Source organism: Mixophyes fleayi, chromosome 7 (assembly GCF_038048845.1).
Source record: "Mixophyes fleayi isolate aMixFle1 chromosome 7, aMixFle1.hap1, whole genome shotgun sequence".
Lineage (NCBI taxonomy): Eukaryota > Metazoa > Chordata > Amphibia > Anura > Limnodynastidae > Mixophyes > Mixophyes fleayi.
The window spans coordinates 148,849,714-148,877,629 of record NC_134408.1 but is presented as its reverse complement, the minus strand read 5'-3'; the positions used below and the strand labels follow the sequence as shown (position 1 = coordinate 148,877,629).

The 27,916-nt window shown below is 42.8% G+C and overlaps 1 protein-coding gene across 2 annotated transcripts; it reads left to right on the top strand.

Moving 5' to 3' along the window:
* On the top strand, positions 1-26,696 carry GYPC (glycophorin C (Gerbich blood group)). 2 transcript variants are annotated; one of them, XM_075181120.1, is made up of 4 exons: positions 1-60; positions 6,807-6,928; positions 23,682-23,726; positions 25,334-26,696. In XM_075181120.1, exons 2-4 carry the CDS (start codon positions 6,892-6,894, stop codon positions 25,528-25,530), a joined length of 279 nt encoding a protein of 92 aa, XP_075037221.1. In that variant the 5' UTR covers positions 1-60; positions 6,807-6,891; the 3' UTR covers positions 25,531-26,696. The 2 variants fall into 2 exon arrangements, with proteins under 2 accessions (XP_075037221.1, XP_075037220.1); XM_075181119.1 differs by lacking the exon at positions 1-60 and having other exon boundaries at positions 6,734-6,928.
* The last annotated feature ends 1,220 nt before the right edge of the window (positions 26,697-27,916 follow it).

Sequence of the window (27,916 nt, the reverse complement as noted above, 5' to 3'; positions counted from 1 at the left end):
TGTTTCTCTAAGTTTAAGGAAAAAGAAAATACATTCAGTTTCCTGGCTCCTGAGAGCGATGTGAGTAACTGTAACACTTATTGGACGTGAGGGGGAGATTACAATGCATTTTGTTGTATTATTTTGCAAAGTATTACATTATATTATTTGGGTAAGATGGTCAATATTAATTTCTTTCAACAAGGTAAATAGTAATGTGATTTTTTTTTTTACATGTACAACTTACTTTAAGCCTCATTCTTTTATTTAACATACCCTAGTACATGTATTGTACTTTTCTAATTTCATTATTATTGCAGTAAGTGTTTTTTTTTTTTTGTTTGTTATCCCATCAGAACTATACAGAAACGAACACTCGGCTAAAGAGCTGGCACTCGTGCCTCTTCTGTACAGCTCTGGACACATTTTTACATAAGGCCGCTTGTATTTTAGGTTTAGTGGCCCATTAAGTGACACTATGGGGGATCTATGAAAGTTCAGTTATACAGTCGTTTAAGGAATCATTTAAATTGTGTTCTCACCTCGTTGAAATGAATAGGAAAAGCTACATGTATGGCATTTTCCATTACTAGCCAATGGACTATAGAATAATCTGACACCTGGCCATTTGTCCAGCGCAATCCAGCAACATTAATTATTTTGTTTTGTTTTTTTAACATCAGCGCACCAGTGATAGCAACAATGCAATAAATGGGCATAAACATAAATTATTATTTTTTTATCTCACTTGTTTTAAACTCATCTTGAATGTCTGACACCAGTAAGTTAATTTCTGGTGATTTCCAAGATCAGTTTACTAAACTGATAACATCACAGCTTCAACTGTTCTATACTCATCACTGAGCCATCGGTGGTTTCTATGATTTTGCAATCTCTGGCGATATTTCTTTGTAGGTCAATCTACCTTTAATAAACTTGGTGATTACGATTTCGGTTTGTAAATCAGTAAAAAAATCTGCAAATCAACCTTTCATCATCATCATCATCATCATCATTTATTTATATAGCGCCACTAATTCCGCAGCGCTGTACAGAGAACTCATTCACATCATTCCTTGCCCCATTGGAGCTTACAGTCTAAATTCCCTAATATAGACACACACAGACAGACAAAGAGGGAGATAGACAGACACACAGAGACTATGGTCAATTTTTGATAGCAGCCAATTAACCTTGCAGTATGTTTTTGGAGTGTGGGAGGAAACCAGAGCACCCGGAGGAAACCCACGCAAACACAGGAAGAACATACAAACTCCACACAGATAAGGCCATGGTCGGGAATCGAACTCATGACCCCAGTGCTGTGAGGCAGAAGTGCTAACCACTAGGCCACTGTGCTGCCCTCAGCCCCTTTCACCCCCTATGTCTCCCTTCCCTCGATGATCAAACCTGCAAAATATTGCAGTATGATATAAAATACACTGGAGATTTAGGAGTACTGGTACAAAGGAAAAAGATGGTGTTGCCCATAAAAACCAGTCGCATTTGCTTTAATTTTGTAAACTGTGCTGGAATAATGACAGTTAGAGTCTGACTGGTTGCAACAGGCAACAACACCTTTTTGCTTTTACGTGGAGTATTTTGTTTATTTTCGCTCTGTGCATGCACGAAAATGAGACTTACGACAAAGTATGCAATTCATTCTTTCCACTGCCTATGATTTGAAGGGCGGAATGGTCAAGGGAAAGGGGGGGACTGACGTAGTCAATGTACAGTGAGGTCGTGCCGAGTGCTCTCACCAGCGTCTAATTCAAGCTTTGGGTATCTCTAAGGTGCGTGTTTTATAGCCGTATCATTTGCACCAGCTACAGGTCGGGTGTAAGTACTGAGTACTAGTGATGACAGCTGTGTATGTATCCTAGGACATGTGTTTGCAATCAGAGGCAACTATAAAAAATAAATTTATATATAGTACACATAGAGTACATCCCGATAAATATATTTAATGTAAAAAACAAAAAATGAAGAGAAAAAGATTTTTTTTTCCCCCAATGCCTTTTCCTTAATGACTGTATTATTAATAGGCGACAATAATTAAATACTTTTTCTTTTTTTTCTGTGAATCCTGCTGGGACCTTATATTGTGCATATATATTGGATGTATCCTGCAGTGTGTAGTTTCTGCCTCGATATGGTCAGTGCGGTGTACACAGAACGTATCTACTCTGTATTCACCAAGAGACGTGTCCTCAGATCCGCTTGCAGTTGTATACAGATGTGTTTGTGCTCGACGTACGTTCGTTCTGCGCTCCTTAATGAATCAGGCCCTGATTGTGCTCAATAAGTGACCTTATGGTTAATGTTGTGCTTGTGTGACCAGCTATCTTCCAGTGGCCGTGTACTGCAGCTCTATAAGTGATCAATATAATCATACAGAATATTAGGACATATTGCTGCTGATGTTATTGGCTCATGAGACAGACGACAGGTGAGGGAACAGATGGGACCTGTCCCAGGAATTTATAGATCTAATAACCAGTCAGTGTCCTGACAGCTGTGATTCAGGTTATAGTAAACCGTAATATTCTGGGACTTTCAAAGCTAAGCGTATTTGCTGTGAAATTGGCTCCCAGGGACGGATAAGCACCGGTCAATATTATAAGATATTACTCCCCAGTGCTTTTTTTGTGCTGTTTTTACTGCAGTTGAACTGAATTTTTGGTGTATTCACAAGGAGAGGTCAGGAAATTCCAGAATAACTTACGTCATAAGAGAATGTTAAGTGTTTTCTTGTTCCTGATCTCCGTTTTTACTTCAGCTTTTGAAAACAACCAAGTTCATGTTTATATAAACATCTCCTTGAATGTTTAGTGATTGTTTACCCATTATAAGGGTATATTATCACTGGTAACCCCACCTCCTGGAGTAACTGCATTTTAAAGTTCACTCAGGGCTCAGTACCACCACACATACCTTAGCTCGCCAGCTCTTGTGGAACCACAAATCCCAGCATCTCCTGTCAGATTTTGTTTGTTGGGGTGTGCTGTGGCTTGTAGTTCCACCCTAAAATTATTTTCAGAATGCTCTCACTGTTCACTAACAGGACATGTTTTGTGGATCTTCTCACAAGAGCACAATATGTTTCTTACCCGTAGAGCAGATCTGAGAACCCCTCATATCTGCAGTATTCTCATATGGAACTTCGGAACAAATTAGGACACACTCACAATCCTACTAGACCAAACCCCCGATCCACTAGTGTCGTGCTTCTTACCCATAAGGCCCTCTGGGGTCCAAAAAATAGGCAATGATAAATATATAGAATTTCTATAAATGGTTAATTTCCATTTTAAAGAGACAAACTCCATGTTCACGAATCCTCTATCCCAAACACGCCCATCAGCTGCTTCCATCTGATCTCTGTTACACCCCAGGGCTGATTGCTAACTCTGGTTTGCAGACATGGCCATAAAAAAATAAATAAATAATTAAGCTAATTCATTTTAGAACTGCTAACTTACTTTTTAATACTAATTAATTTAATTGCAAAATGAAATCTGCAGCAAAATGAAATGTAGCGCTAAGCTAATTTTTCGCTAAAACCTTTTCCAAATGTTAAAACAAATGAACGGTTTGGCTGTGAAGCTGCAGCTAATGTGACATTTACATAGTAAAGGTATATTTTATTTACACTGAATCAGTATGTTGGTGGTATTTCTTTTGCCGCGAGACAAATATGTCCCAGAACGGGACAGAACCCTAAAATCCAGATACATTAAGGTAAATGGGTTGTCAGTGCCCCTCCCCTATGTACGTCCCAGGGCATGTGAGTTATACAGGGGAGGGGCACTGACAACACAGCTGCCTGTGTGACTCAAGTGTGAAGGATCAGTATACAGGAGACCAGCGCAGAGCTGCAGGAGACTTCCACTAATTATACATTTGCATAAAAAAAAGTTAATTTATTTTAATTATCTTCATGTGCCTCCCTCCTTCGCCCCCCCCCAAAAAAAAACAAAAAACCTGAAGCTGTGTATATAATGAGCTGTATATTTAGAACATTTGCATGTCTAATCCGCAGAGGGGTGAGCACGTGTCAATGGTCGCAATAAAAATAGCAACTGTTTATAGAAAATCCTGTGAAATGCTGGGAGGTATTCAGTACGGAGACGCCAGTAAACATCACTCGTCCTATAGAGAGAAACCCACAGACGAGACCTCTGACTCTGTGTCACTTATTCCTGCAAAATACAACATCTTGCATCTGTCTGCACAGGCTAATTTACTTTTTTTCTGCATTGCATTGAAATACTCTATATATTTAACAAAGTTCAACTATAGATAAGATTCCTAGAGTCCCTGTTTTCATAGGATATCCCGTCTTTAACCGAGAATGCTAATTTGTCCAGTATTGCTCCTACTCTTTGTTATAGGATCATATAACTGTTTTATTGCATTTGGCACCTATAAGTCGGCTTCTTGTGACTAACCAGTGTCAGACGGGTGTCCTGGTTTTCTATTTTTAAAAATACGGTTGCCCTATACACACACCCCCCTCTCTGTGCAGCTGCTTAATATCCAGCCAGTGTTTGGGCCCAGGATATCACAGGCAGTGAAATAGTTAAGCAACTCTGCAGCTGCTGGTGGAAGTCTGAGCAACCTTTACAGCAATCGCTCAACTGAAGGTTGCCCAAAATGTAGAACTCGCTCAACACGCGACCACAGGGCTCAGCGGTCTCTCTTTCTTTGTGTCACCGTTTGTTGCGTGGCGCTCACGCCCCGGCCTACTTCTCTAACTGAAAGACAAAATATGGCAGCAGGGTTTTCTCAGCATGGCGGGAGTCGTACAAAGACTGCTCAGTGTCCCATTCAGGAAACACCCCAGTGACTACAGTGGTTACATGTTTAAAAATCACCTTCAGCTGCTGTTTAAAGAGTACACGTTGTATAATCATTTTACATCACGTTATTGTGTTTCACGTTTCTGTGGCTCCTAGTTCAGGAAATTACCTGGTTTTATAACGGTTTTCGGGGTCATTCACAGCTATGATTTTTGTTGTTGTACTTTTTGCACATTAGTAAACACATGAAAAACAACTAAAAAATAAATTAAAGTTGCTGTTCCCAGTATAGCGCGTTTCTAAATGTTAGAATGCGGCGCAACCTCTCTCCTGCTTCCGTCCTATCATTACTTGTCTCCTCTCCTCTCCCTTCTGGGAGACTCCCCCTCAATTTTGTGGCGTCCCACTGCTAGTAGACCAGGCTCTCAGATCCTGCTCTACCTCTTTCAAAGAGGGCGGGGCTTGATGACGCATTGCGCATGTTCACTGCACCGCCCACCCTGAACTGCGCAATTGTATTATCACACCCCAGGGGGGGAGGGGGGACGTGGTGGGAGGTCTAAAAAGCAGTCAAGTGTGTTTATGCATTATGGTGAGTTACTAGTAGAGGTACAAGTGCAAGGTATGAATAGGAGTATGGTAAAGGTGATTAGAACGCGCCACTAAATCGTGTGTACAACGCGTGTTAGTTTTCACGCGTTTTCCCCCTACGTGTCAGTGTGAAAGAGCCTTTAGACCATAGACTCAGTAATAAACCTTGAGTATAATTAACGGAGAACTTTTCTGTTCTACACACACCGAATTTCCCGTGTGAAATGGCGACTGTCAAACACCCCTGAATATTGTATAGTGGATTTCAGACGCCTCAGATTTCTAACCCGGTCCTCCCTCCCGGCTCCCACGGGCAGCACGGTGGCTCAGTGGTTAGCACTTCTGCCTCACAGCACTGAGTCATGAGTTCGATTCCCGACCATGGTCTTATCTGTGTGGAGTTTGTATGTTCTCCCCATGTTTACGTGGGTTTCCTCCGGGTGCTCCAGTTTTCTCCCACTCTCCAAAAACATACTGGTAGGTTAATTGGCTGCTCTTGAATTGCCCTTAGTCTCTCTCGGTCTGTGTGTGTGTTAGGGAATTTAGACTGTAAGCTCCAATGGAGCAGGGACTGATGTGAGTTCTCTGTACAGTGCTGCGGAATTAGTGGCGCTATATAAATAAATAGATAATGATGATGAGATTGAGGGGTCTATTTAAGTGGAGACCTGGCGAAAACCCTTGTTAGGGCTTTTCCCAATTCATCAAGGGGTTTATTTAGAAAAATGTTTTCACTTATTTAACTTTACTGTTTGTTTGTTTTTGTTTTTTAAAAATGAAAGTCAACTTGTCTTATCACTGGCTGATTATAATAAATAGACCCATAAACCTATTAATATACATACATACATACATACATACATACATATACGTACTTTATATTTGCAATTGTTACAGGTCAACACTTGATTCACCAAATGCTGTGGAACTACAAGTCTAAGCATTCTTTGTCAGCCACCGCATACTGTATTCTAGGTTTTGTGACCTTTTAAAGAAGGATGAGGCAACCGGGTGCTCTGGGACTAGTAGTTCTCCTGGAGGGCAGGTCCTGTTGTTTTTACAACAACTATACAGCCACAGGGGTGAAACATAGCCCCTAATATTTCCAAACACCTTGATAGATTGTAAGCTCTTCAGGCACCACACTGCAATTAGTCCTTGAAGTGTAACTGCTTGTTGTACAGTATCTAGTGTAATTCACGTTGACCAGGGTCAGTTTGTGTCTATTCCTCATGAAACACCTCCCTGAGAGGTGAAATACACTTTTATGTTATTCTTTGGAAACTCTGCAGGAGTTGTTGAGTAGTTTCTGCCAGAAGTGCGACCCTAAAGGCAGAGTCTGTCTAAAAACAGTTCCTGTTATCTGCAAACTCCTGCCCCTCCCTCCTGGTATGATCTGCAGCCCCACTGACACATGTGTTGTTTCTATTCCAGTGTACAGAGGGTCAGGGAATCAGTGTCTGCAGACGGAGAGCTTCCTTCAGCCTCAGTGTGACCACCCCAGGACACCCCAGTGACCATGGCTTCATCTAACCAGAGCAGCGTCAGCCCTCCATGTGAGTATAGACGCCTCTCTGTGCTCTACCTCCCACAACTTGTAACTTCTTCCCTGCCAGAGATCTGCTTACAGGACAGCAAGTGACACTTATTGTAATAATAATCTGTATTATCTATACTGCTTTGCATGCTACACATTTTGCTTCCCTGTCCAGCAGAGCTTGCAATCTAGTGCCCTGGGCACAGGGAGAGTTGTCACTTTCACTGACAACCAAGGTCTCTCAGTGAACAAATACATCCAGCAAGTCTCTCACTATTTGCTATTTCTCTTGTGTTGTCTACATTACCACTGTTTTCTTTACCTCGCACATAAATCTAGTTCTCGTGAGTTTTAACATCTACAAAATGAATTCATAGGGGATGGCAGTTGTTTAGCAGTGTGATAAATGTGTGTACAGAGACCAGTTATTTGTGTGTGATGTCTGGTATACCCTTATCGTGTGCCTTCAGTCTCTCAGCCATGTAGCTGTGCATGTGTATCCCAGATACATTAGCGCTGTTAGTTTGCAGATAAGTTTTTGGAAAGCAGAATTGCAGAGGAAGTGTCACATTTTTTTTTTCTTAGGTTCTAAAAATATTCCAAAATTTCGCAGAGCTTTAGAAGAATGAGACATTGGGAGGGCCCTTGGATTAATGTCTGTGCACAGTTACCAGGCAGGGAGTGAAATGTTAGTCAGATGCCAGGACAGACACACTTCGTTGGCATTTGGAGTGTTGACCTGGGGTAACGGGCGGCCTATCTAGAGATTGCCAGGATGTGATCCCTCCGAGACTGGTTCTGGATTCTTGCCTAGTACTAAATGTCAAATGTTAGGGGTCTATTTATGACCTGTCGCAAATTGTTTACGTTAGTTATCACTTTTTATCGCAATGTTAAGAAATTATTTAACACGGCATTTTATTCAAATTGATTTGCCGGGAGTCCGATAGGAATCTGTCCTGGGAATAGTCTGTAGTAAAGTGATCACAATCATTGACCAGGTATTGGTACGAGGAAACCTGACGGGGAGGGATCTGGAGATCCCCTTCCCATGAAGCTGTCTGTATCGGACAGTACGGCTATCGCTTTAGCTGTCGTGCTCAAGCTTGGGAAATAGTTCTGGAGCATAGTGAGAATAATGGGCACTGCGGCAGTTTGCTTGATGCTGCGTTAGGCGAATGTTTAATAGCAACATAACTTTAGTTTTTATAACATAATTTGATGATGACAATCGGTAAATTCCATTGGCAGAATGACTGTGGGCCCCTCTGTACAGCGAACACAAGTGGCTCACATCTTTGCCCCGCGGCCGATGGCATTGGCTACAATATTGTTTTGAAGGTTTATTTTACCGTCGGTCTTTGGCATCTTATATTCCTATATATCCTACCTATATATTTTTGTTCCTGTTATTGTTGATCGACGTCCCCCCAGCATGGTTGGCCAATCAGCTCAGGGGGAGCCATGCTGGGTGTAGTAGTTTAGCGGCCTATCTCTTCTGCATCCTTCACCTTCAGGACGACTGTGCAGAAGATAACTAATCGTTGCCCTCACCTTTGCCTACAACAGACACTAGAATTATAGGGAAAAGAGACTTTATTTGAAAATACTCAGCTGAAAGGAGATCTAGACAAAATATTGACATAGTCGTAAATAAGTTTAAAAGAAAATTCAATTTAGGAGGATAATTTTTCAACACAGCGCAGAAAATGTTCAGCTTGGTTATAATGGCAGCGGAATATAATAACCTGAAATGTCCAAATGCAATCAATTCATTTGGAAGGAGTATTGGTGGCAGCTCATGGTGCGATATTGCAGTCTGTACCAGGACGTGTGTAATCCTAGCGTGTGTCGCATTAAAACAGCCACGGCCATCTTCAAATCGCAGGAAATGATCTGGTTTATTGGCCAAGTTGATCTACGGCTCTGTTTCAGCCACTAGCCGCCTCCACTCTATCGGTGACAGGTAGAGATGAGCAAAATTTCCAAAACTGTTTATATATTTGCCTCATTCCACATTAGGGCATAAGATTTTGCACATTTCGCTGGTGGAATTTGGCCGTAAGTCTTCCGAGTCATACGCCAACTTCACCACACAGGATGAACTGACCGTCGTTGCCCCAGCTCTGTTCATGGACCATCAATTCTACAAAATGCAAATTTACAAATTCAGAGCAAAACTGTGAAGCAAAGGGCGAAACTCGGAAGTTTTTATGTCTTGAACTTGGCACCTCTGAAACGGGCGGTTCTGCCTGAAACTCGATTGCGCGAGTTTTATCTCCAATTTTGATATTTAAACAGCGACGGGTCCACTTTAAACCATAGCTTTACAGTGGGGGATTGGCTGAAGAAACTTATCCAATTCTAGTGCTGGTACCTTTTCCCTTCTTTTGTCTCGGGCACCAAAATTAAATCGTAAGCTCTTTTTGTTCCTGAAAGACCTCCTTGCAGGCGTTTAATGCATAAAAAATATATATAGATTTTTTTATTTTATTTTAGGCTGGAACAAGGGTGACCGTAGTCAATGGACTGTAACCCACGTCAGCTGTGTGGCTCTGTAGAATATAACCACTTTCCTGCCAGCATAAATGCACATTGTATAGTGATTGCTCCTAAGCCGAAAATCCAGGTTGATTGAGCGTCAAAGCATCTGGGGGTAAATGTATCAAGCAGAGAGTTTTGAAAGTGGAGACGTTGCCTATAGCAACCAATCAGATTCTAGCTGTCATTTTGTATAATGCACTAAATAAATGATAGCTAGAATCTGATTGTTTTTTCAAACCCGCCGGAAAACTCTCAGCTTGATACATTTACCCCCTGGTGTCGTTTACAAATATATATCTTAAAATAACTTAGGTTTGACATTGTATCTGATATTTGTTAACTGCATGCTGTGTGTTTCAGTAGACGTAAAGGTGTCTTAACTGGTGTGCATAGGAAAAAATGCTCCCACCACTGTCACAGATTTAGCTTAAATATCATCCTAAACGTTTTGCATGTTTATTTGTGTATATTATTAGAAGCGCTGTTCTATAAGGCAAATTGCTGTTTTGGGGGGTTCATTAGTGCTTTGAATAAACAGGAGAGTACTGCGTTTCTACAGTATAGAGTGATTGATGCTGTACTATCCCACCCGCCGTATGCTCTGTTCCCCCACACTCTCATATACACAGTCCTGGGACTATAGGTACACGCGTCCTATGATGTTATGAAGCCTCTACCATCACACTCAATTAGCTTTCCATCTGTCCTTTAATGGCCTAACAGTCAATCTTCTCGCTAATCCAAACAGGATATTCCTGCATCCTGCCTGCGTCCTGTGTGGATCCTGGGCGTAGATTTACTTGCATATAAAAAAAGCACAATGCTCTGTGTATAACAACATGTAGGTGGGTCTCACGGCCATCTGCAGAGACGGAGCAGAGGTCATCCCTTTCGTCTCTCGCTAATACTCTCGCCAGTTTCCAGGCGAGAGCTCCCTGCAAGCTCTTAGGTCAAGCGAGAGCTGGAAACAGGCAGATGGAATGATCATTTTTACCGAGCGTATGTTTTCTATGAGCCGTGTTGTGGATTAATATTGAGGCGCAGCATGTGTGCGAGCCAGGAACCAAACTCACATCAACAGGGGTAGCTAAAATGTGACACGCCAGCTGTTGAGGAACTACAAGTCCCAGCATATCTGCAGCAGCAATTTATAGGGCAAAAGGCTTTTTTTGTAAGTCCTTCACCTGTTAACACATGACACTTTCTAACCCTTTCGTGTTCTGGACAAGGGAGGGGGGCGTTCGTCCCTGAATTTTGTTGATCGATCACACACTGTGGTTCCAAGGCCGGGGCAGAAATGGATTTATACCAAAATGTTTTATGTATTGATATTATTTGTTTGTTACATGTTTTATGCCAATCAACATTTTTAATGTTAAAATAATAGAGAAAGGGAGTGTGGAAGTACAGCCCTGTGCATAAAAGACCTAATTTAGAGTTGGAACAAAAATAAAAAGTAGCAAATTTGCTCCTGGAACAAACCATGTTAAAATACAGGACGGGGAGGGCCTGGGGGTGTACATACAGTTATGTTTTGGATGCAGGGAAATACTGGCTGCTTTTGCATGTAGCACATAAATCCTGGACAGCTTTATATTTACGCTGCAATTTACAGTTGAGCCGGGACACGTCCCCTCTCAACTTTAAATCTATCCACACATTTTAATTTTGCCCTCCCCGTGGTGCAACATGGCTTCTCCAGGAGCAAATTTGCTCCTTTTTTATATTTTGCTTTGCCCCTAACTCTAAACAAGGTTCATTATGTTCAGGGCTGTATTAATAAACGGCTACTCTTATATTCTTCAACATAGACTGATTCCTTTGTGCGTTAGTGTCACAGGAGTTCGTTTTTTACCAGCACACAAGAGGTGCACGTGGCTCTAAATCTATTGTCTCTCAATCCTGCGACATCACAATGTATTTTGTTCCGTTACATTCAATTAGCATAAGAGGAAATAAGGTGATAATTTCTCTTTAAGCCCTAACTCCCAGCTCTTAACAAGTTCTGTTTTGCTGGCAGAGTCTGTCTGTTCATGTGGGACCTCATGCAGCAGCTGTCGGTGCAGTCTTGTCAGATTACCTAATTCATAATTAACTTGTTTTTACAATGTGTTGTGTTCCTAGAGACGGCCTGCAGCTGTAACGAGTGCGGTGTACTGCCGGTATGTGACTTGCCTTCTTATACTTTTACCTGTAACTTAAAGCTCTGATCTCTCTGCTGCAATGCCCCCTTCGCTTACATAGGCAAACCGAGGGGAGTTTCCTAGTGCCTGGAAACCCCCTCCCCCCCTCCAAGCCTGGGGCACTGTATAATTGAGGTGGCTGGATCGCTTCACACGGCTCTGCTTGAAAAGTGAGAGCTGCGTGCACCTAACAGTAGTGCACGCAGCATTGCCCATGTATATTATGGGGATAGGAAGAGTTGGAGAGTAGCCAAGCACTGTCTAATATTATAGCCACGCCCCCATGCATGCTGGCCACGCCCACTGGTGGCGTGGTGTGGAAACTCAGCTCTACAAATCCTGCGTTTGCCCCTGACTTACATACAGTGTAGTCATCGTATGGCCTGAGAATGCAGCCAATCAATTCTCAACAGTGACATCAGCTCTGGGTAATCACTGTATGCCAAGGGCACAGGTAGTAGAAGGGAAGTTCTGACTAGTTTATTCCCAAATTCATGTGCTGTAGATTTTCTGGTTAACAGCATTAGGAAATAGTAACAGCTTTAGTACGCACTTTATTTTCACCATAAGAAGAAAAATAGTATCAATGATTTTCAAGTCATATTATTATCAACTGTGTGTGTAGCCAAGTGGACGCACAGACAGATATGCCCAGATATGGGCATTAGTCGTCTTCTTCATGATGCGCCTACACATTCCGAAGCAGAATATTTAATCATTCAAGTCCCTGCCTGTGAAGCTTACAATCTAATATCCACGGAGATAGCCTCTGGTAAGAGGCAGTAATGCTTACTGCTGATTATAGCTTTATCTCGGATATCCATGGTTCTGACAACACCCTAAAAGTTTTACGTACGTATTTGTTAATAATCCCAGTGGCGCTTTATATAATGCAAATAGAATATTACTATTATTGGTCCTTTAACAGCAAAGCCTCTATTTGTACATCCTCACGGCTAGTCATAGCAGCACACCAGTATATAGATGGCACGGTGCAGAACGACGTGGGCTCCAGGAATCCAGCCGCCCTCTGATGAAATCCTCACCGTGCAGCTGTCTATCTGGGCGCTATCTGCCGGCCTGGATCAGAGAACCACATTGCTGGGTGCAGACACGTGGTATCCACGGCTTGCTCGGATAATACCCTCTTTCCATTCTTCCTTGTGCTAAATGCATGAAACCTCCCAGGGGTCTTTTTTTCCATTAGTTCATAAAATTAATAGTCTAAATTCAATTAAAGCTGGCGGAGACCTGGAGGGCAGCGTGCCCAGAGGTTTGAGAGAGAGAAAAAAAGAGCAAGGAACAGACAAGACAATATTACATCTTACCCTCTGCCTCCGTAAGAAAAAAAGCGTTTTCCCCGCTGATTTTTAAGGGCCTGTTTTTCTAACCTTCTGCATATTAAGTCAGATTGCAGTGAAATGGCGCGAGACCGGCAAGACGGCCGCGCAATTGTACATTTACTGCACATACAGGGGATGCCGGAAGGTATTTGCAGACGCTCATTATTTTAGGTTATTTTAAGGACTTGTCGTTGGATATTTGTAATTGTGAACATTCGTAACGAGAGTAGAAATCAGCAGCCGAACTGCAATGGTTATTATTCTAATTGTTAGGGGGTCTCCTACCTAACCAACGAAGGGGTCCCAGGGTAGGATGTGAGCTATTAACACGATGCTCGTCTCTAGTTCTGTGATGTCCCCTTTAATCTCTCTAGCCTTTCCTCAGAACTAAGATTTTCCATATTCCATTTCAGAACTTGTCCTCAAAACCTATCCCTAATGTAAGATGAGGTCTGAGCAAGCAGGAGGGTTATCCTCACACATAATACTCGCATTATGCATGATAATATCTTGATGGCTTTCACTGCTGCAGACTGACTCTGAGCTCCATTGACAGGTCGTTGTCAGCAGACTCCCTTCACCAAGCTGAAATAAAACTTCTCCTAATCCAATTTGCAACTCTATGGGGGTATATTTACTAAAATACGGGTTTGAAAAAGTGGAGATGTTGCCTATAGCAACCAATCAGATTCTAGCTGTCATTTATTTAGTACTTTCTACAAAATGACAGCTAGAATCCGATTGGTTGCTATAGGCAACATCTCCACCTTTTCAAACCTGCAGTTTAGTAAATATATCCCTTAATGTACAGAGATACGTCATTGGCAAAGATAAGAATCGCCCAGGGCATTCATTCTGTCTGATAGCAGTTCGCAAGTTTGACTATTATTTAAGTTTTTAATGTGGAATTACTAAAGTCCTTTGTACTTTTTAACGGGACTTATTAATGATAAGAACGACTGTCAAACTGAATGGCTTCCCCCCCATAAGACCATGGAGTCTCTTTACTAAGCTGTGAGGAGCGTTAGTTTACCTTTTCAATGGAGTTCTCCATTGCCTCCATAGAAGACGCCATTGATCCATTGCTGGGTCCCGACACTATGCGCAACTCTAGTCGTCTATGCGCAAGGACCACACAGGGGTTAGACCCTCCATTCAATGAGCCCTGGCATGGTGAATACAAGCAGCAGTATATTTGGCGGTCTGCAGCGATACAAGATGGTAGAAGCCACCAATAATAAATAGACCACGGGGATAACAAAATTAACATTTTTAGGAAGTGTCATAATTATTTTTTCATAAAATGCTATTTATTAGGGATCCCTTCAGAAGCAGTTTGGTGGAGGTCTGCCCCCAGCATAGGGAAATACCACCAACGGTATTGGCGTTAGACCTTTCACGTCAGTACGGTCGTGACTGGGCCGGTAATAGTCTCTGCAACGATGTTATTAAAAGGGCAGGAAGACAACAGAGATAGAAAGAGGGTAGTTTTTCCAGGAAGGATGGTGTATATACCCCAGGAAGGATGGAATATATACCCTTAGGTTGGATGACTAATGAAACATTATGACGCGATTGGACTACACAGCCTAGACTTCAAGAAGGCTTTCATCATCGGTCAGAAGCACAAGGACATTGGGTGCAGATTGTAGTACTGCTGTCTGAGTTAGCAGCCGAAATTGTGTTGCACATATTAAAGCTTTAGTTTGTATTGGGATATCCCGGTTATAGGACTTTCTCTGGGCTGCACCCACTTTGTGGATTTCCCCCCCTCGCACAATAAGATTTTCCTCTGGTCTTCAAAAATTCTCTGAAATCCCACCTCTTCATCTAGCTTATAGTATTCCTCAACCACCCTCTTATCCTCTCTAGATTTACACAGTTCATACAACCAACCCCCTGACCAACATCGCTGCGTGACTAATCATATATCCACTAAGCACTTTTACCTTTGCAATCTGGCTGGACCAATATGCAATATGTAGCACGTACCCTCAGGTATCAGACTCCCATTGACTTATAGATTGTAAGCTTGCGGGCAGGTCCCTCTTACCTCTCTATCTGTCTGTAATGTGCTACGGATTATGTTGGTGCTATATAAATAAATGTTGATGATGATAATTGGCGTAATGTACATTAAAACATAATTACCATTAATGCCATCATTATTGGATCGATTAACACGGTAGAGACTATATTTTTTCAGCAGAAAAGTTTCTTTTGTATTCTTCCTCTCTGCGCTGCCTCATTACAGACACCCTCCTGCTGACTTGTGAAGTAATCATTAGTTATGTAGCTTGTGACCCACATTTGACACAAACCTACTTTCTTTAATAGACTCCAGAAAACAAAGTGTCACAAATCACCTGCACGTTGACATTTATTTCCTGTTGCAGCCGGGTCACGTGGGCGATGATGCGATAATATGGCAGATATACACACATGGGGAACACAGGCTGCATTGATAATAACCATCCCTGCTCTACACGTGAGCCCCCGTGTCCTCATTCTGTATGTGCGGGCTGCACAGTACCACTTCTCTTGTATGCTCAGTGTCATTCTGCAGACCTCTGGCATTAGCTTTTATTGAAGAATCCTTGTTCTAGCTGTTCCTGATGCTCAGGGACAGGGCATGATTTCGATTTTGTCAAAAATATTTGGTACCTGTCTGTTTTTTTTGTTTTGGGTGTAGTTATCCTTTATCATCATCATCATTTATTTATATAGCGCCAACATATTCCGTAGCGCTTTACAATTGGGGACATTCACAGTAAACTAATAAACAAACTGGGTAGAACAGACAAAGAGGTGAGAAGGCCGCTGCTCACAAGCTTACAATCTATTGGACAATGAGAGTTTGATACATGAGGTTAAGTCTACATTTTGCATTTCGGCCCAGCCAGACTGCAAAGGTAAAAGTGACTTATAAGCTAAATGATCCTGTCACACAACAATGTTGGTCAGGGGGTAGTTGTCTTGTGTGAAATTGTGTAACGGGTGGTAATAGGGTAATCTAGTGAGGTTAAGAAGAGGGTGGTTGAGGAATATTATAAGCCTGTCTGAAGAGGTGGGTTTTCAGAGAATGCTTGAAAGTTTGTAGACCAGAGGAAAGTCTTACTGTGCGAGGGAGAGAATTCCATAGAGTTGGTGTAGCTTTGTTGATGGCCTTGTAGGTTAGTAAAAGTATTTTATATTGGATTCGGTAGAAAACAGACAACCAATGTAGAGACTGACAGAGTGATTCAGCAGAGGAATAACGATTTACATGGAAAATCATTCTTGCCTATGTTATCCTTTAGTGTTTTATACAGTATATTAGTTCAGCAAGAACTGATTGCCAAGGATTGCACATGAGAGCAGAGTTAGTGGTGTTTGTTAGGAATGGTAGGATGCTAGAAAAGCCTTGGATGACCATGTGGGAGTATAGGACAACACTGATGATTTGAAAGCATTTGCTGCGCTGCTCCTTCTGCAAATAATACTACACTGTGCTCCACTATACTGACTCTATCTACAGTACATTGTCTTATTACACATTATACCAGCCCCTACCTCACTGAACTGCCTTCTGCTACACTGCCCTGCGCCTTGAATCACTGTACTACTCTGGTGCCTGTTCTCTAGCACACTACACCATCCTGCAGTCACCATTCAGACTGCACGGTAGTTTTTTGCTTTTTAAATAGTCAATAAATATGATCTTATAAGGCCTAGAGCCTGACTAGACAGCCTGCGTCTCCTCCGGTGTTGTGGAACCACAAGACACAGCATGCTTAGCCAGCTGATAGCTGGGACTTGTAGTTCCACAGCACCCGGTTGTCCAGGCCTGTCCTAGAGAATAAGAATGATATGCATTTACCATGCAAGAAAAGAGGATTGGCATTGTGCATTTGATTGTTACTGAAAAATAGGGACATTTCCAAATCATTAAAAAGCGGGACTGGAAAATGAGGGATGGTTGGCAGCCCTGCGGTTTGGTCTGCTCAGGCCGTGACGGGGTTAAGTTTAGAGTTTAAGCTTCTGGCTCTCTCTCCTAATGACAGGAAGCCCCCCTGCCTCCTCTGTACAGAGGTATTAAGGATTCACCAACAGGCTGTTATCTCTCCAGCTACTCTCTACTTCCAGCAGCTCCTGATAACTCCTGAGGAGGGGCTGAGCTGTTTATCAGCTGTGTGCAGGAGCCGCAGGGAGGGGGGGGGGGCTTAGGAGGCTGGCCTTTGAAGTGAGCCCCGGGAATGTGTTGAGGTCTGGTACCAGCTACTGATAAGGGGAATGTCCCTGTTTGCAACCCAGCTACTCCCATCCCCAGCACGGCCCACAGAGGAATTTACTTTATCACTTACTGTAGTAAATGCATTTCAGTTCCCTTACACAGCGAATAATCACATTATTTTGCACAAATGTTGTTTAGGAGACTTATTTTTTTGTTGATATCCTCTTTGTAAAAATGCCTTTAAAAGTGTATGTAGACTCTTCTGGAGAAATTGTAACACATACAGTATCATGTACTGGGAGACTTTGTGGGACATAATTATTAATTAAATAAAATCTGTGCTTTATAGATCCTGTCTTGCTGAATAAAACAAGAGTACTCCACTGTCTGAGAGTTGCTTATTTATGATAACAGAGAGACCCCGTTGCCTTGGATTCTATGGCAAACAAGCTGTACCTCCAAACATTTAAGGTTTCTATATAGGGCTACAGCCAAAACGTACACACAGCCAGATTGAGATAGATATGTATCTTGTGTATCATTTTGCGAGAGTCTCACGGACTCCCGGGAGAGTGTGGCAATCTCCCGGATCTGCCCACTTCCTAGTGAATTAAGTCCAAAACGCTGTGATTCACCGGGAATCGCAGCATTTAGCCCCACCCCCTGCTGTAAAATGACGCGTTTGCATCATTACGTCACGGGGCGGGGCCAAAATGACGCAAATTTTGGAGTCCCGCCCCTCATCACGCCCACCTCCCCCGGTTGGCTCCCGAAATCCAACTTTCAAAAGTTGGTAAGTATGTGATACACTTGGATTTAAATACGGTCGGAATGGCGCTCAAAGTTGCGTCCGAACATGAATCGGGCCCAGTGAACGGATGATACCTTTCTATACTCCCACTCATGGGACAAACGTATCAGGACAGAGCTCTAAAATCAGGACTGTCCAAAATCGGGACAGTTGTGAGGTACGCCCACATCAGTCAATCAGAAGTCAGCTGTAATCAGACAAGTGCAACTTAGGATAATTAAAGGTAATCTCTTATTGGTGACAATGGGACACATGCATACATGTTATTAATGGGTACCTGTTATTTACACGCAGTTGAGGCAGCCATTTTGTGTGATTTCATGGAGGCAGCCATTTTGTGTGATCTCATAAGAATTCAGTTTGTTGGGTACTAGTGAAATCACTGAGGCACTCTGACTAATAATATTGAGGCATTGGTTCTTACTGAATTGATATTTTTTCTCCAACAAATTGGCTGCCTCCAGTTTGCATAGGTCACGTGCTATTAAATATGCGTTTACTGGCCCCAAAATACAAACCTCCAGACATTTAAATCGAAAATATAGATTGTTGAGCAGAGTTTTTTTGTGCTTAAAAACATACTTGCCAACTCTCCCGTAATGTCCGGGAGACTCCCGCATTTTGCGAGAGTCTCCCGGACGAGTGTGGCAATCTCCCTGATTGTAAGTGGGAAAAATTCAGTTTAAACGCCGCGATTCACCCGGAATCGCGGCGTTTAGCCCCGCCCCCGCTGTAAAATGACGCGATTTGCGTCATTCCGTAACGGGGGCGGGGCCAAAATGACGCGATTTCGCCGCCCCGCCCCCTGCACGCCCACCTCCCAGCCGGCATCTCCCGGAAAAAGAAAAAGAAATGTTGGCAAGTATGCTTAAAAACATGAAACATAAAAAAAAAGTCATACAAACTATTTTTTTCCTCATTATTTGTATTTCATAGTAGAATTATCTGCTGTCTTATTTATTAACCTCATCTGTACATGGCAAAAATAACTTTTCGTGAAGTGTTTTCGTTTTTCACTATAAGGTCCTTTAAAAAAAATTATAATTTCACGCTGAAATAAGTGGAAGTAGCTTAAGCTGCTCATTGCGCTGCGGACGGATATAAATACAGCGGTCACAGTAAAAGTACGTCCCAATATACCTCTCTTGCTCTAAAAAGATATTGCTAAGGAAAGGTCTTTTGTTCTGCAAAGTGATATTTCAACGCTGACCAGAAGTTATATCTCTCTACACAGCCGGCGAGGCGCGGCGGATATTAATTTGTAATACCAGGCGTTGCTGGCTGAGTCATTAATTACACCACCAACAGCTCATTACTGGACTAATGTGCCTGTTCTGATATCAAAATGGTGGATTTCATTTGCTGTCAGTGGTCGTCTTCTAAAAGACCTGTTAGCGGGGAGGGGGTGATATTCTAAAGGGCGTTCATATTGTGTGAGGTACAATATTTAGTCATTTATTCTCTGGTCATAGTAATGGGTCATAGGGTGAATTTTATCAACCCTTCCAAAAATGTAAAATGGAGGCGTTGTTCGTAGCAACCAATCAGATTCTAGCTATCGTGTTCTACAATGTAGTAGATGAATGAAAGCTACAATCTGATTGGTTGCTATGGGTAACAACTCTACTTTTCCTCTTTCAGTTTGATAAATCTACCCCATAGTTTAGTTTTTGTTATTCACATTTACCTTCAGGCCCTTAGATTATACATTTGTAAATTTGACTTATGTCAGTGAATTCCTGTATTTAACCTGAGTTTGTTCAGGATATTTTTTGGGAAGATATCAGAATATCTCCCACCAGATGTGTCTACCCAATGAAATGACGAGCAGACACCTTCCCGTATCGTGGCGGAGGCGGGGCTTAATGATGAGATACGCATGTTAGGGGCGGGGCTACAGTGACGCCATGTCCCCTCCCCTCTGGCATCTTGAATACTCAATTCCAAGGCAAATTCCTTCACCATGGTTTCTGTAGCACAATAAAACAAAGTGCGCAGCAGGGGGCTGATATGGCGCAAATCACGTCGTCCGCACTTTATGATGTTACATTGACTGTGTGATATATTATCTACTATAATCTTCTATTTACACAGCTGCATCTTCTGGGCTGGTAGAACATTCATGAGAATTAATGAGAGAGCCCAAGTACTGGCAGGAGCACGCTCAGTGTGTCCTGTGACATCATAATACTGCCAGCTTTCAGCTCATTGGCTCTATATGGTCACATGAGATTGGTGTCACAGGACAGGCCCCCACCAACAACTAAATTAAATAATACCTACGGCGTAACAGCTGGAAGTACAACACAGATGGGGAAGAGTGCATTTTACAGCTGTGTTTCTGTAAAGAATAAATATATCCGTTAATAACTGCAAATCACAATTGTGCATTTACTCAGACTGTGCCATTAATGTTACAAATATCAAAAGTGGGTGACAGCTGGGTTTTAAATCAGTGACAGATAAATTACAGCATCATTTCCAAGCAATAATATGCAACATTTCTTCTTTTTTTTTATACAAACTTTCTTGGAACTCGGTGCTTTCTAGTTTAGACAGGAGTCAAATCTTGCTGTAGAATTAATAGCTGCTTTCAAAGACAATAGAAATAACCTGTGTGCAAAACATTATTATAAAGTAGGACAATGGCTTTTCGCAGACAATATTTTGCTGAAACCATCTGCAGTACAGAAGTTGACGTTGCCCACATCCTCCACCTGCTGTCAATCACCTGTCACCCACAGCCGAGTCAGAGCCAAGAGACAACTTATTTATCCCAAAGCTATTTTTGGAGCTTTGAAAAAATACCAATTTGGCAACGCTGTCCCTGGCATCGCTCGTCTAGCTCCTGTCTTCCAGCATTTTGTCACACTCTGAGAACGTCATTTTTTTTTTTTCTTACAGTATCACTAATCTTCAGGACCCTCAAATGCTTATCTAAAACAACTCGCCCCTTGGCTTAGAAATTCCAATCTAACCTCCTCCTCCCCCGAAAAAGTCTAAATATAGGACGAAAGCAAATTTTATATTGCCAGATTTTGTTTTCCTAATAAGGAACTTTTTACAAGTGAATGAGTCTGGGTGGTAATAGTGGGATTTAGAAGACAAGTGCCCCTTATGACCCCTTACAACACAGCCCATTGTAGCCTATTGTACCCCCCACTTCCACCCTCCTCCTTTGTCTTTCCTTCACTTACCTATTTCACAGCACCCTGCTGGCGGCTTGTGCCGGGGAGCGTAGTAAAAAAAAAAAAAGTAGGGATTGCTTCTCTAGAACAAGTTGTCAAGGAGAGAGAAGCAGGAGGAAGTAGATGGTGTTGTGGAACTACAAAACCCAGCATGTAATGCCAGCCAAAGACCGAGCATGCTAGGAAAGTTACCAGCTGGTAACTTGTTGACCAGTATAATCGGTGCTCCATAGACCTGTATATCTCTTTCACATCTCCATACACGGCAAGTATATATTTAGGATCTGCAGCGTGCCCTTCCTGTAGCGCTGTGCTCTATACAGTATATGGCGAACCTGCGCTCTAATGGTTCGACTTTATGTATTTACAAGCCGATTAGAGTGCAAGCACCACTACGAGGGAAGCATATTCATTAATAATAGCTAGAAATGTCATTTTTGCTAAGCTTTAACCCTTTGCTGGATCTTGGCAGAGATCTGTGTAGGATTTTCCCAGTCACCTTTCGGAGGTAATAAGTTAATTAACTGCAGCTCAATATATATAGATATAGATATACAGTGGCCTAGTGGTTAGCACTTCTGCCTCACAGCACTGGGGTCATGAGTTCTATTTCCAACCATGGCCTTATCTGTGTGGAGTTTGTATGTTCTCCCTGTGTTAGCGTGGGTTTCCTCCGGGTGCTCCGGTTTCCTCCCACACTCCAAAAACATACTGGTAGGTTAATTGGCTGCTATCAAAATTGACCCTAGTCTCTCTCTCTCTGTCTGTCTGTGTCTGTGTGTGTGTGTGTGTGTGTGTATGTGTGTTAGGGAATTTAGACTGTAAGCTCCAATGGGGCAGGGACTGATGTGAGTGAGTTCTCTGTACAGCGCTGCGGAATTAGTGGCGCTATATAAATAAATGATGATGATGATAATGTAAGTGACCAGAATGTGATAGTGATACAATCAAGGCAGTAGGAGAAGTGGTGGTATGACATATACTCCCGTATACCCCCCCACTTTCACCACTGCTTTGGATACATCTGAGCTTTGAGACAGCACCTACCATCGGTATAGATACCAGATTTTTAGGATGCATCATTCTTTCATGTAATATCTATATATACATTGTATGAAGCAGGGATTGCTAGGCCTTGCCGTGTAACAGCTTCCAGCCAGGCTTCAGGAATAGCTTTGACAGCGTGTATGAATTCACGCCGAGCGGCCTGTGGATTTGAAGATATGGAAAATGATTGCAAAAGGCTCAGGACGGGCTGACAGCAGAAGCCACGCGGGGGAAGGAGATCCTTCCCTGATCCCAATATAAACTAAATATATACTGTACTGTGACTGGATCAGTGGCTGCGCCCAGTGACTCTATTCTGTTACCCTGCAGGAGCTGCGGGCACTGGGAGGTCTGACGTACCGCAGACACTCGCTGCAATCTACAGACGTGTATTTTATATCTCTGCACATGTAGCACAGTGCTGCTGTATTCTGGGTCCAGTTTATAGTAACAGTTAACAGCCTGGTTCCCCCTAGAAATGAAAATGTTAAAATCGTATTTTGTGCAGGGTTACACTGAACATCAGATAATCAATGCATTGTGAAATTCTTATTAGATTTCCTGCATCACTGAATTGCCTGAACCTATGTCTTGTTAGATCCTACTGTGGACAGAACATAGTGCAGCTCCCGGACTGTCTTGTAAAATAAAAAAAATAGTCCGTTCCTCCTCGCAGTCTGTTTGACACGGATGTATTTTGTCCTGGAGTCGCTCAGTTATGCAGTAACGCATCAATGTCACGCGTTTGTGTAAAGGTTTTTATCCCATGACTAATTTGTAATTTGCTGTGCAGCTGAGTGACTGCTATTGTTCTCTGGTATCAGTGTCTTTCTATGAGGTCATAGCGTTTTATCACAGATATCTTCAATCCTGACCAACTCCCAAAACTTTTAAATATATATTGGTGAATATAATCTGGAGCTGTTTTATGGAAGCCAACTTGTTGTTTCGGTTTGAGCGGCCCTTTAATTACATGTATTACCAAGAGCTGTTGTTCTGCTTTATCAGTCAAGGTAAAAATATTATCCACCATGGAGTCTAATGAGACCGTTCCCCTGTGGGCTTTCTATCAGATGTTCAAGCATTTTATTTTGTTGAGCGTTTCCAGCTCTTTAGCTTTTTATTTTATTTTTTTTAATCTAAGGCAATTATGTTTAATGAAACGAGGGCGACTATTTACTCAGTGGGAATATTTGTATAGCAGCGTTTTGTTGTCTTTAGTCATTTCTTTAATGTATTTCGTTTTTTTCATGTCCTCATGCCAGTTTTGCAGATTAGAAGAATCTGTTTTGTAATGACAGGTTAAAGTGATTTGATACAGATGTTAATTGGTCTCCAGCTTATGAGAAACGCGGCACAGACCGTTCACCGTTCGGACGGCGGCGCAGAGTGTGGTGCTTCTGTAAAGAGATTATAATAATATCCTGTTCTTTGTACCCACAGCTCCAGAAAGCTCCAGCAGTGGGACAGACGTGGCTATGATTGCGGGTAAGACAGTCATCTCTAACGTAATACCTAAAGCATAGGCAGGGGCCATGAAAACTGAATGTAGGTGTCTAATATTAGATCCCAGTTTCAGTTACTGCAGGAACATGTCAGAGCAAGTGGGAGAGAGCGACAGGAATGTCCAGACTCACACGTAGGACACCTCTAGGATTAATATTACAGAGATGTCTTCCAATAGTTTTATGATAGGTCCACAAAATCCAAAATGCAAACTACTTCTAACATCCGCAAAATTTAGAAACTTAGGTGCCCCTACACACTGTGCTTATTACTATTAACTTATAAAGCGCCAACAGACACTGTGTGTTATGCCGTATCGCAGTGCGCATGCCGCTGAAAGGGCTGCCGATTGGGGTGTTTACTTGAGACTGGCCAAAACTGCGAGTCGGGTGATCTGACAGTGGGTGGGATCATCACCCCACCTCTGAGCAGCCTGACCTCTCTAATTCAGCCACACACTTGTTTGGGAAAAATGTACAGGGATCCAGCTCCTCGTGGGCGGGTCTGGTTACCATCACACATAGAGCCAGTTCCTAATTGGATCACATGGAGGAACCTAGTGCAGGGTGAGCGCACAGGACTGCGTTGCATTATGGGTAATGGCAATTCTGTGTTGCTGTAAATGGGGTGATATTATTACTGTACAAGTTGGATAATGCGATGGGTTGAGGTGCTGTGAGAAACGGGCATGGCGTGTGGAGGGGACAGGATTGAGTATTGTCTGACCGTCTGGGATACCATGTCTGGGCAAGGATGGGCAACATACCGGTATTATTGTAATTCCACAACAATAAAAAATGAGGCAATAGGTCTTTATTACGTGTTGTTATCAGACTATGCAGAACTGCAGTTTTTGCGGGTTTTTTATATGTTGCAGCAAATTGCGTCACTGCCCTGTTTTCTCACATAACATGGAATCACATCACGCGTTACGGCCTTTGATGTTGACGATGAATCCTGAGTTCCGGGATGAGCCGTTTGCTCTCCCTGTTTGGAGCTCTGTGGGGGAGGGAGAGGCTTTGGCCAGTCAGTCATGTAGCCTAGCCAGGGGGTTCATTTCTATGTGGGGTGTGAGGAATAGTGGGGCCTTTCTGTGACCGTGGGGGTCGTCTGCGGCAGTGTGAAGAGGGGGGGACATGACTAGGGTGAGTTATAGATGAGGCTTAACTTTATTAACCAGGTCACCAATCACTCCGTACAAGAATGACATCACAGCTGGCACATTGAAACATAAATATATAGGAATCGATCACAGTTATCCAATAATCGCCAAGAGTCCATACATGTGTATAGGGATAAATCGGAGAGACAGAGGGGGAGTGAGAGCGATTAGGAGAGGGGAGTAGAGGGGGTCATATGTTTGTTTAACGTAAAATCTGTGTAACACACTCACAGGTCTTTATTTTAAAGTCTTGTACAATCACCAAAGGTGTAGCAACATTTCAGCCAGTTAGTGACCCCTTCTAGGGCACGATGGACAGAAGGCCCCTAGCCGACAAACATTGGCACACACTTAGCTGCTCTTGTACCGCAGAGCTTGATGCTGGGTTACGAAATGACCATTAACATTGTTTATATCCTCCTCTTAGGGGTTATAGCTGCCGTAGTCGTGGTAGTCGTGGTTCTCATCATTGTGCTGCTCCGGTACCTGTACCGACACAAGGGGACGTACCACACCAACGAGGCCAAAGGCACGGAATTTTCAGAAAGCGCAGACGCGGCTTTGAAAAACGACCCCTCCCTGCAGGAAGCCGTAGACGAGTCAAAGAAAGAATATTTCATCTAAGTGGACGCTCAGCAACAGAAACCGCCCGTTAGGCGGCTCCTCTCTGGTCAGACTTGATGGTCTGCAAAAGGGTCTACACTTGGAAACACTACAATCTGACGAGAGCACTAAATGTGACATCTCTGTTTTATATCTCATGGGATCATAACTAACACGCTGGATTATGTACTGGGAGAGTCGCTCTCGACCTGACAGCGGGGGTTTGTAACTCTCGACCTGACAGCGGGGGTTCCTCACTCTCGACCTGACAGCGGGGGTTCCTCACTCTCGACCTGACAGCGGGGGTTCCATCCGCAAGGCTGGGTGCCTGATGTAGAATTCCAACGCTCAGGTGTAGATGACGGACCTTCCAGGCACAGCAGCCAAGGAATTAATGGAGCGTCTCCGCTCAGCACCTGCTTTTAATGGACGCCATTTAAACCTACGAGAATGGCACTCGCTAATGGAAACATTCATTTTTTAATAAAAGCATAAAAATATCACCATTAAAGTTTGCCGTAAACCTTCCAGCCCCGTACTAACACTCCTCCGTGGACTCTCCGGCTTAATGTTATTTATCCGTTCGGATGCTGAGAGGTTCATCCACCTGTACGTCAGCTCAGCTGTCAGGATAGAAGTTATAACGCATATACCTTACATATTGTGTGTTTTGTATGAACTGTTGCTAGTTTATTTAAAATTCAGCTTATCTCTTAAAACTCTTTTTACAGCTACTGACAAGGGATAGAGAGGTGTCTGACTATTGGCTGAATAATGTAATCCATTCCAAAACCCGATGTTCTGCAAGTCATAGGGTCGTGTTTTCATCAGTTAATAAAAGTTGTGTTTTTGCCGGATAAAGACGAAAGACCCTTTAAATCTGACACGTAGCGCAGACCTGAACAACCTGCAGCTCTCCAGGTGAAACTGCAAACCCCAGCATGCTTTGGCAACCGATAGCTCTTAGAGCATGCTGGGGCTTGTAGTTATACAACAGCTGTCCAGGTCTGATGTAGTAGGATGACCTGATTGGTTGCAGAACGCTGCCTTATCACCCCCATGTTATTAATTAGTCCTTTATTTATGGCTTAGTACGCTCTCCTTACAGGTGCAAACACAGCTGTACAGTATTATCCTGGCGTGCCTTGTTATTTTAAATAGAGTGTATTAAAAATATTATATGAATACTTTTAAGTGCTTTTATTTTCTGTCTGTTGTAATGCAGCGTGTATGCATCCTACCTACGCTGGTGTGTATTATATTATATATAGCCTCCAGCTGGTAGGCCTTTCAGCTTCCCGATGCCACCCAGAAACCAATTAATATTTTATTATAGAGCATTTAAAACGACGTGTTGTCTGTGTGTTCCTCCTACATTTTAGAACTAATTTACACCCAGCGCCCTACTCTCCCGGATTTCCCGAACTACTAGGAGACTAGTGCAGCCTCCCATATTCCGGCCACGGCCCTAGTGAAGTGGACGGGGCGGGGCTTAATGGCGCTAGCCCAGTGGATTCCAAACTTTTTCAGTTCAAGGCACCCTTAGGGTCTCCATATTTTTATCAAGGCACCCTCTAAGCCAAAATTATTATCACGTAGTCCCCCGCCTTGCTTACCACTGGTCCTGGCCGAGGCACCCCAGGGAGCCTAGAGACACAGTTTGGGAACCACTGCGCTAGCCCCAACAAATCGTGTCATCTGAAACCCCCCTCCACTGCGTGCTCTCGGTGAGTCGTGGTATTGAGCAGCAGGGACTGGTCAATCACATGATTTACGCAGCCAAGCCACTCACAATCAGCATCGGGGTCTTCCGGAGCCTAGATCTAATGAATTCTTACATTTTAATTTACCTTTCTAGATTACCTAGAAATAAAGTAAATTCGAAATTTCCCTTTTCTAAGCCCGGGAATCTTTGGTTTGTGGATACCTCCGACAGGTCATGTTTTCATGATTTCCTTACTTGTGTGCAGGTCAGATTATCTACTTGTTTGTGCCAATACGTACGTCACCTGTCCCCACAGCCTGGGACCCTCGGGGGCACTTGGTGATTACAACACTCATTAATCCAAAAGCTGCTAAAATAGTGATACTTAAAGGTCATAAATACAGACTTAACTAAAGATTTATTTATTTTGATATATTTTGAGGGTGCTCCTAAAGGGGAGAATCGTCATAATAGATCACAAGAAAATATACAGCAGAAGAGAAACTTTGTATTACATCTAATGAAATGCAGTTTGAGCATACTTCAACAATACGTGATGGTCAAATTGTACATCATAAAGCAGCAGACAGAAATGCCAGGTCTCAATCCGCAAGTTAGTTAAAGAAGGATAACTGCGTGTTGTTTGAGCTATCTCGCTTGCCAGGGGGTGGGGAGGGGATTTTAAAAAAAAAACATACCCCT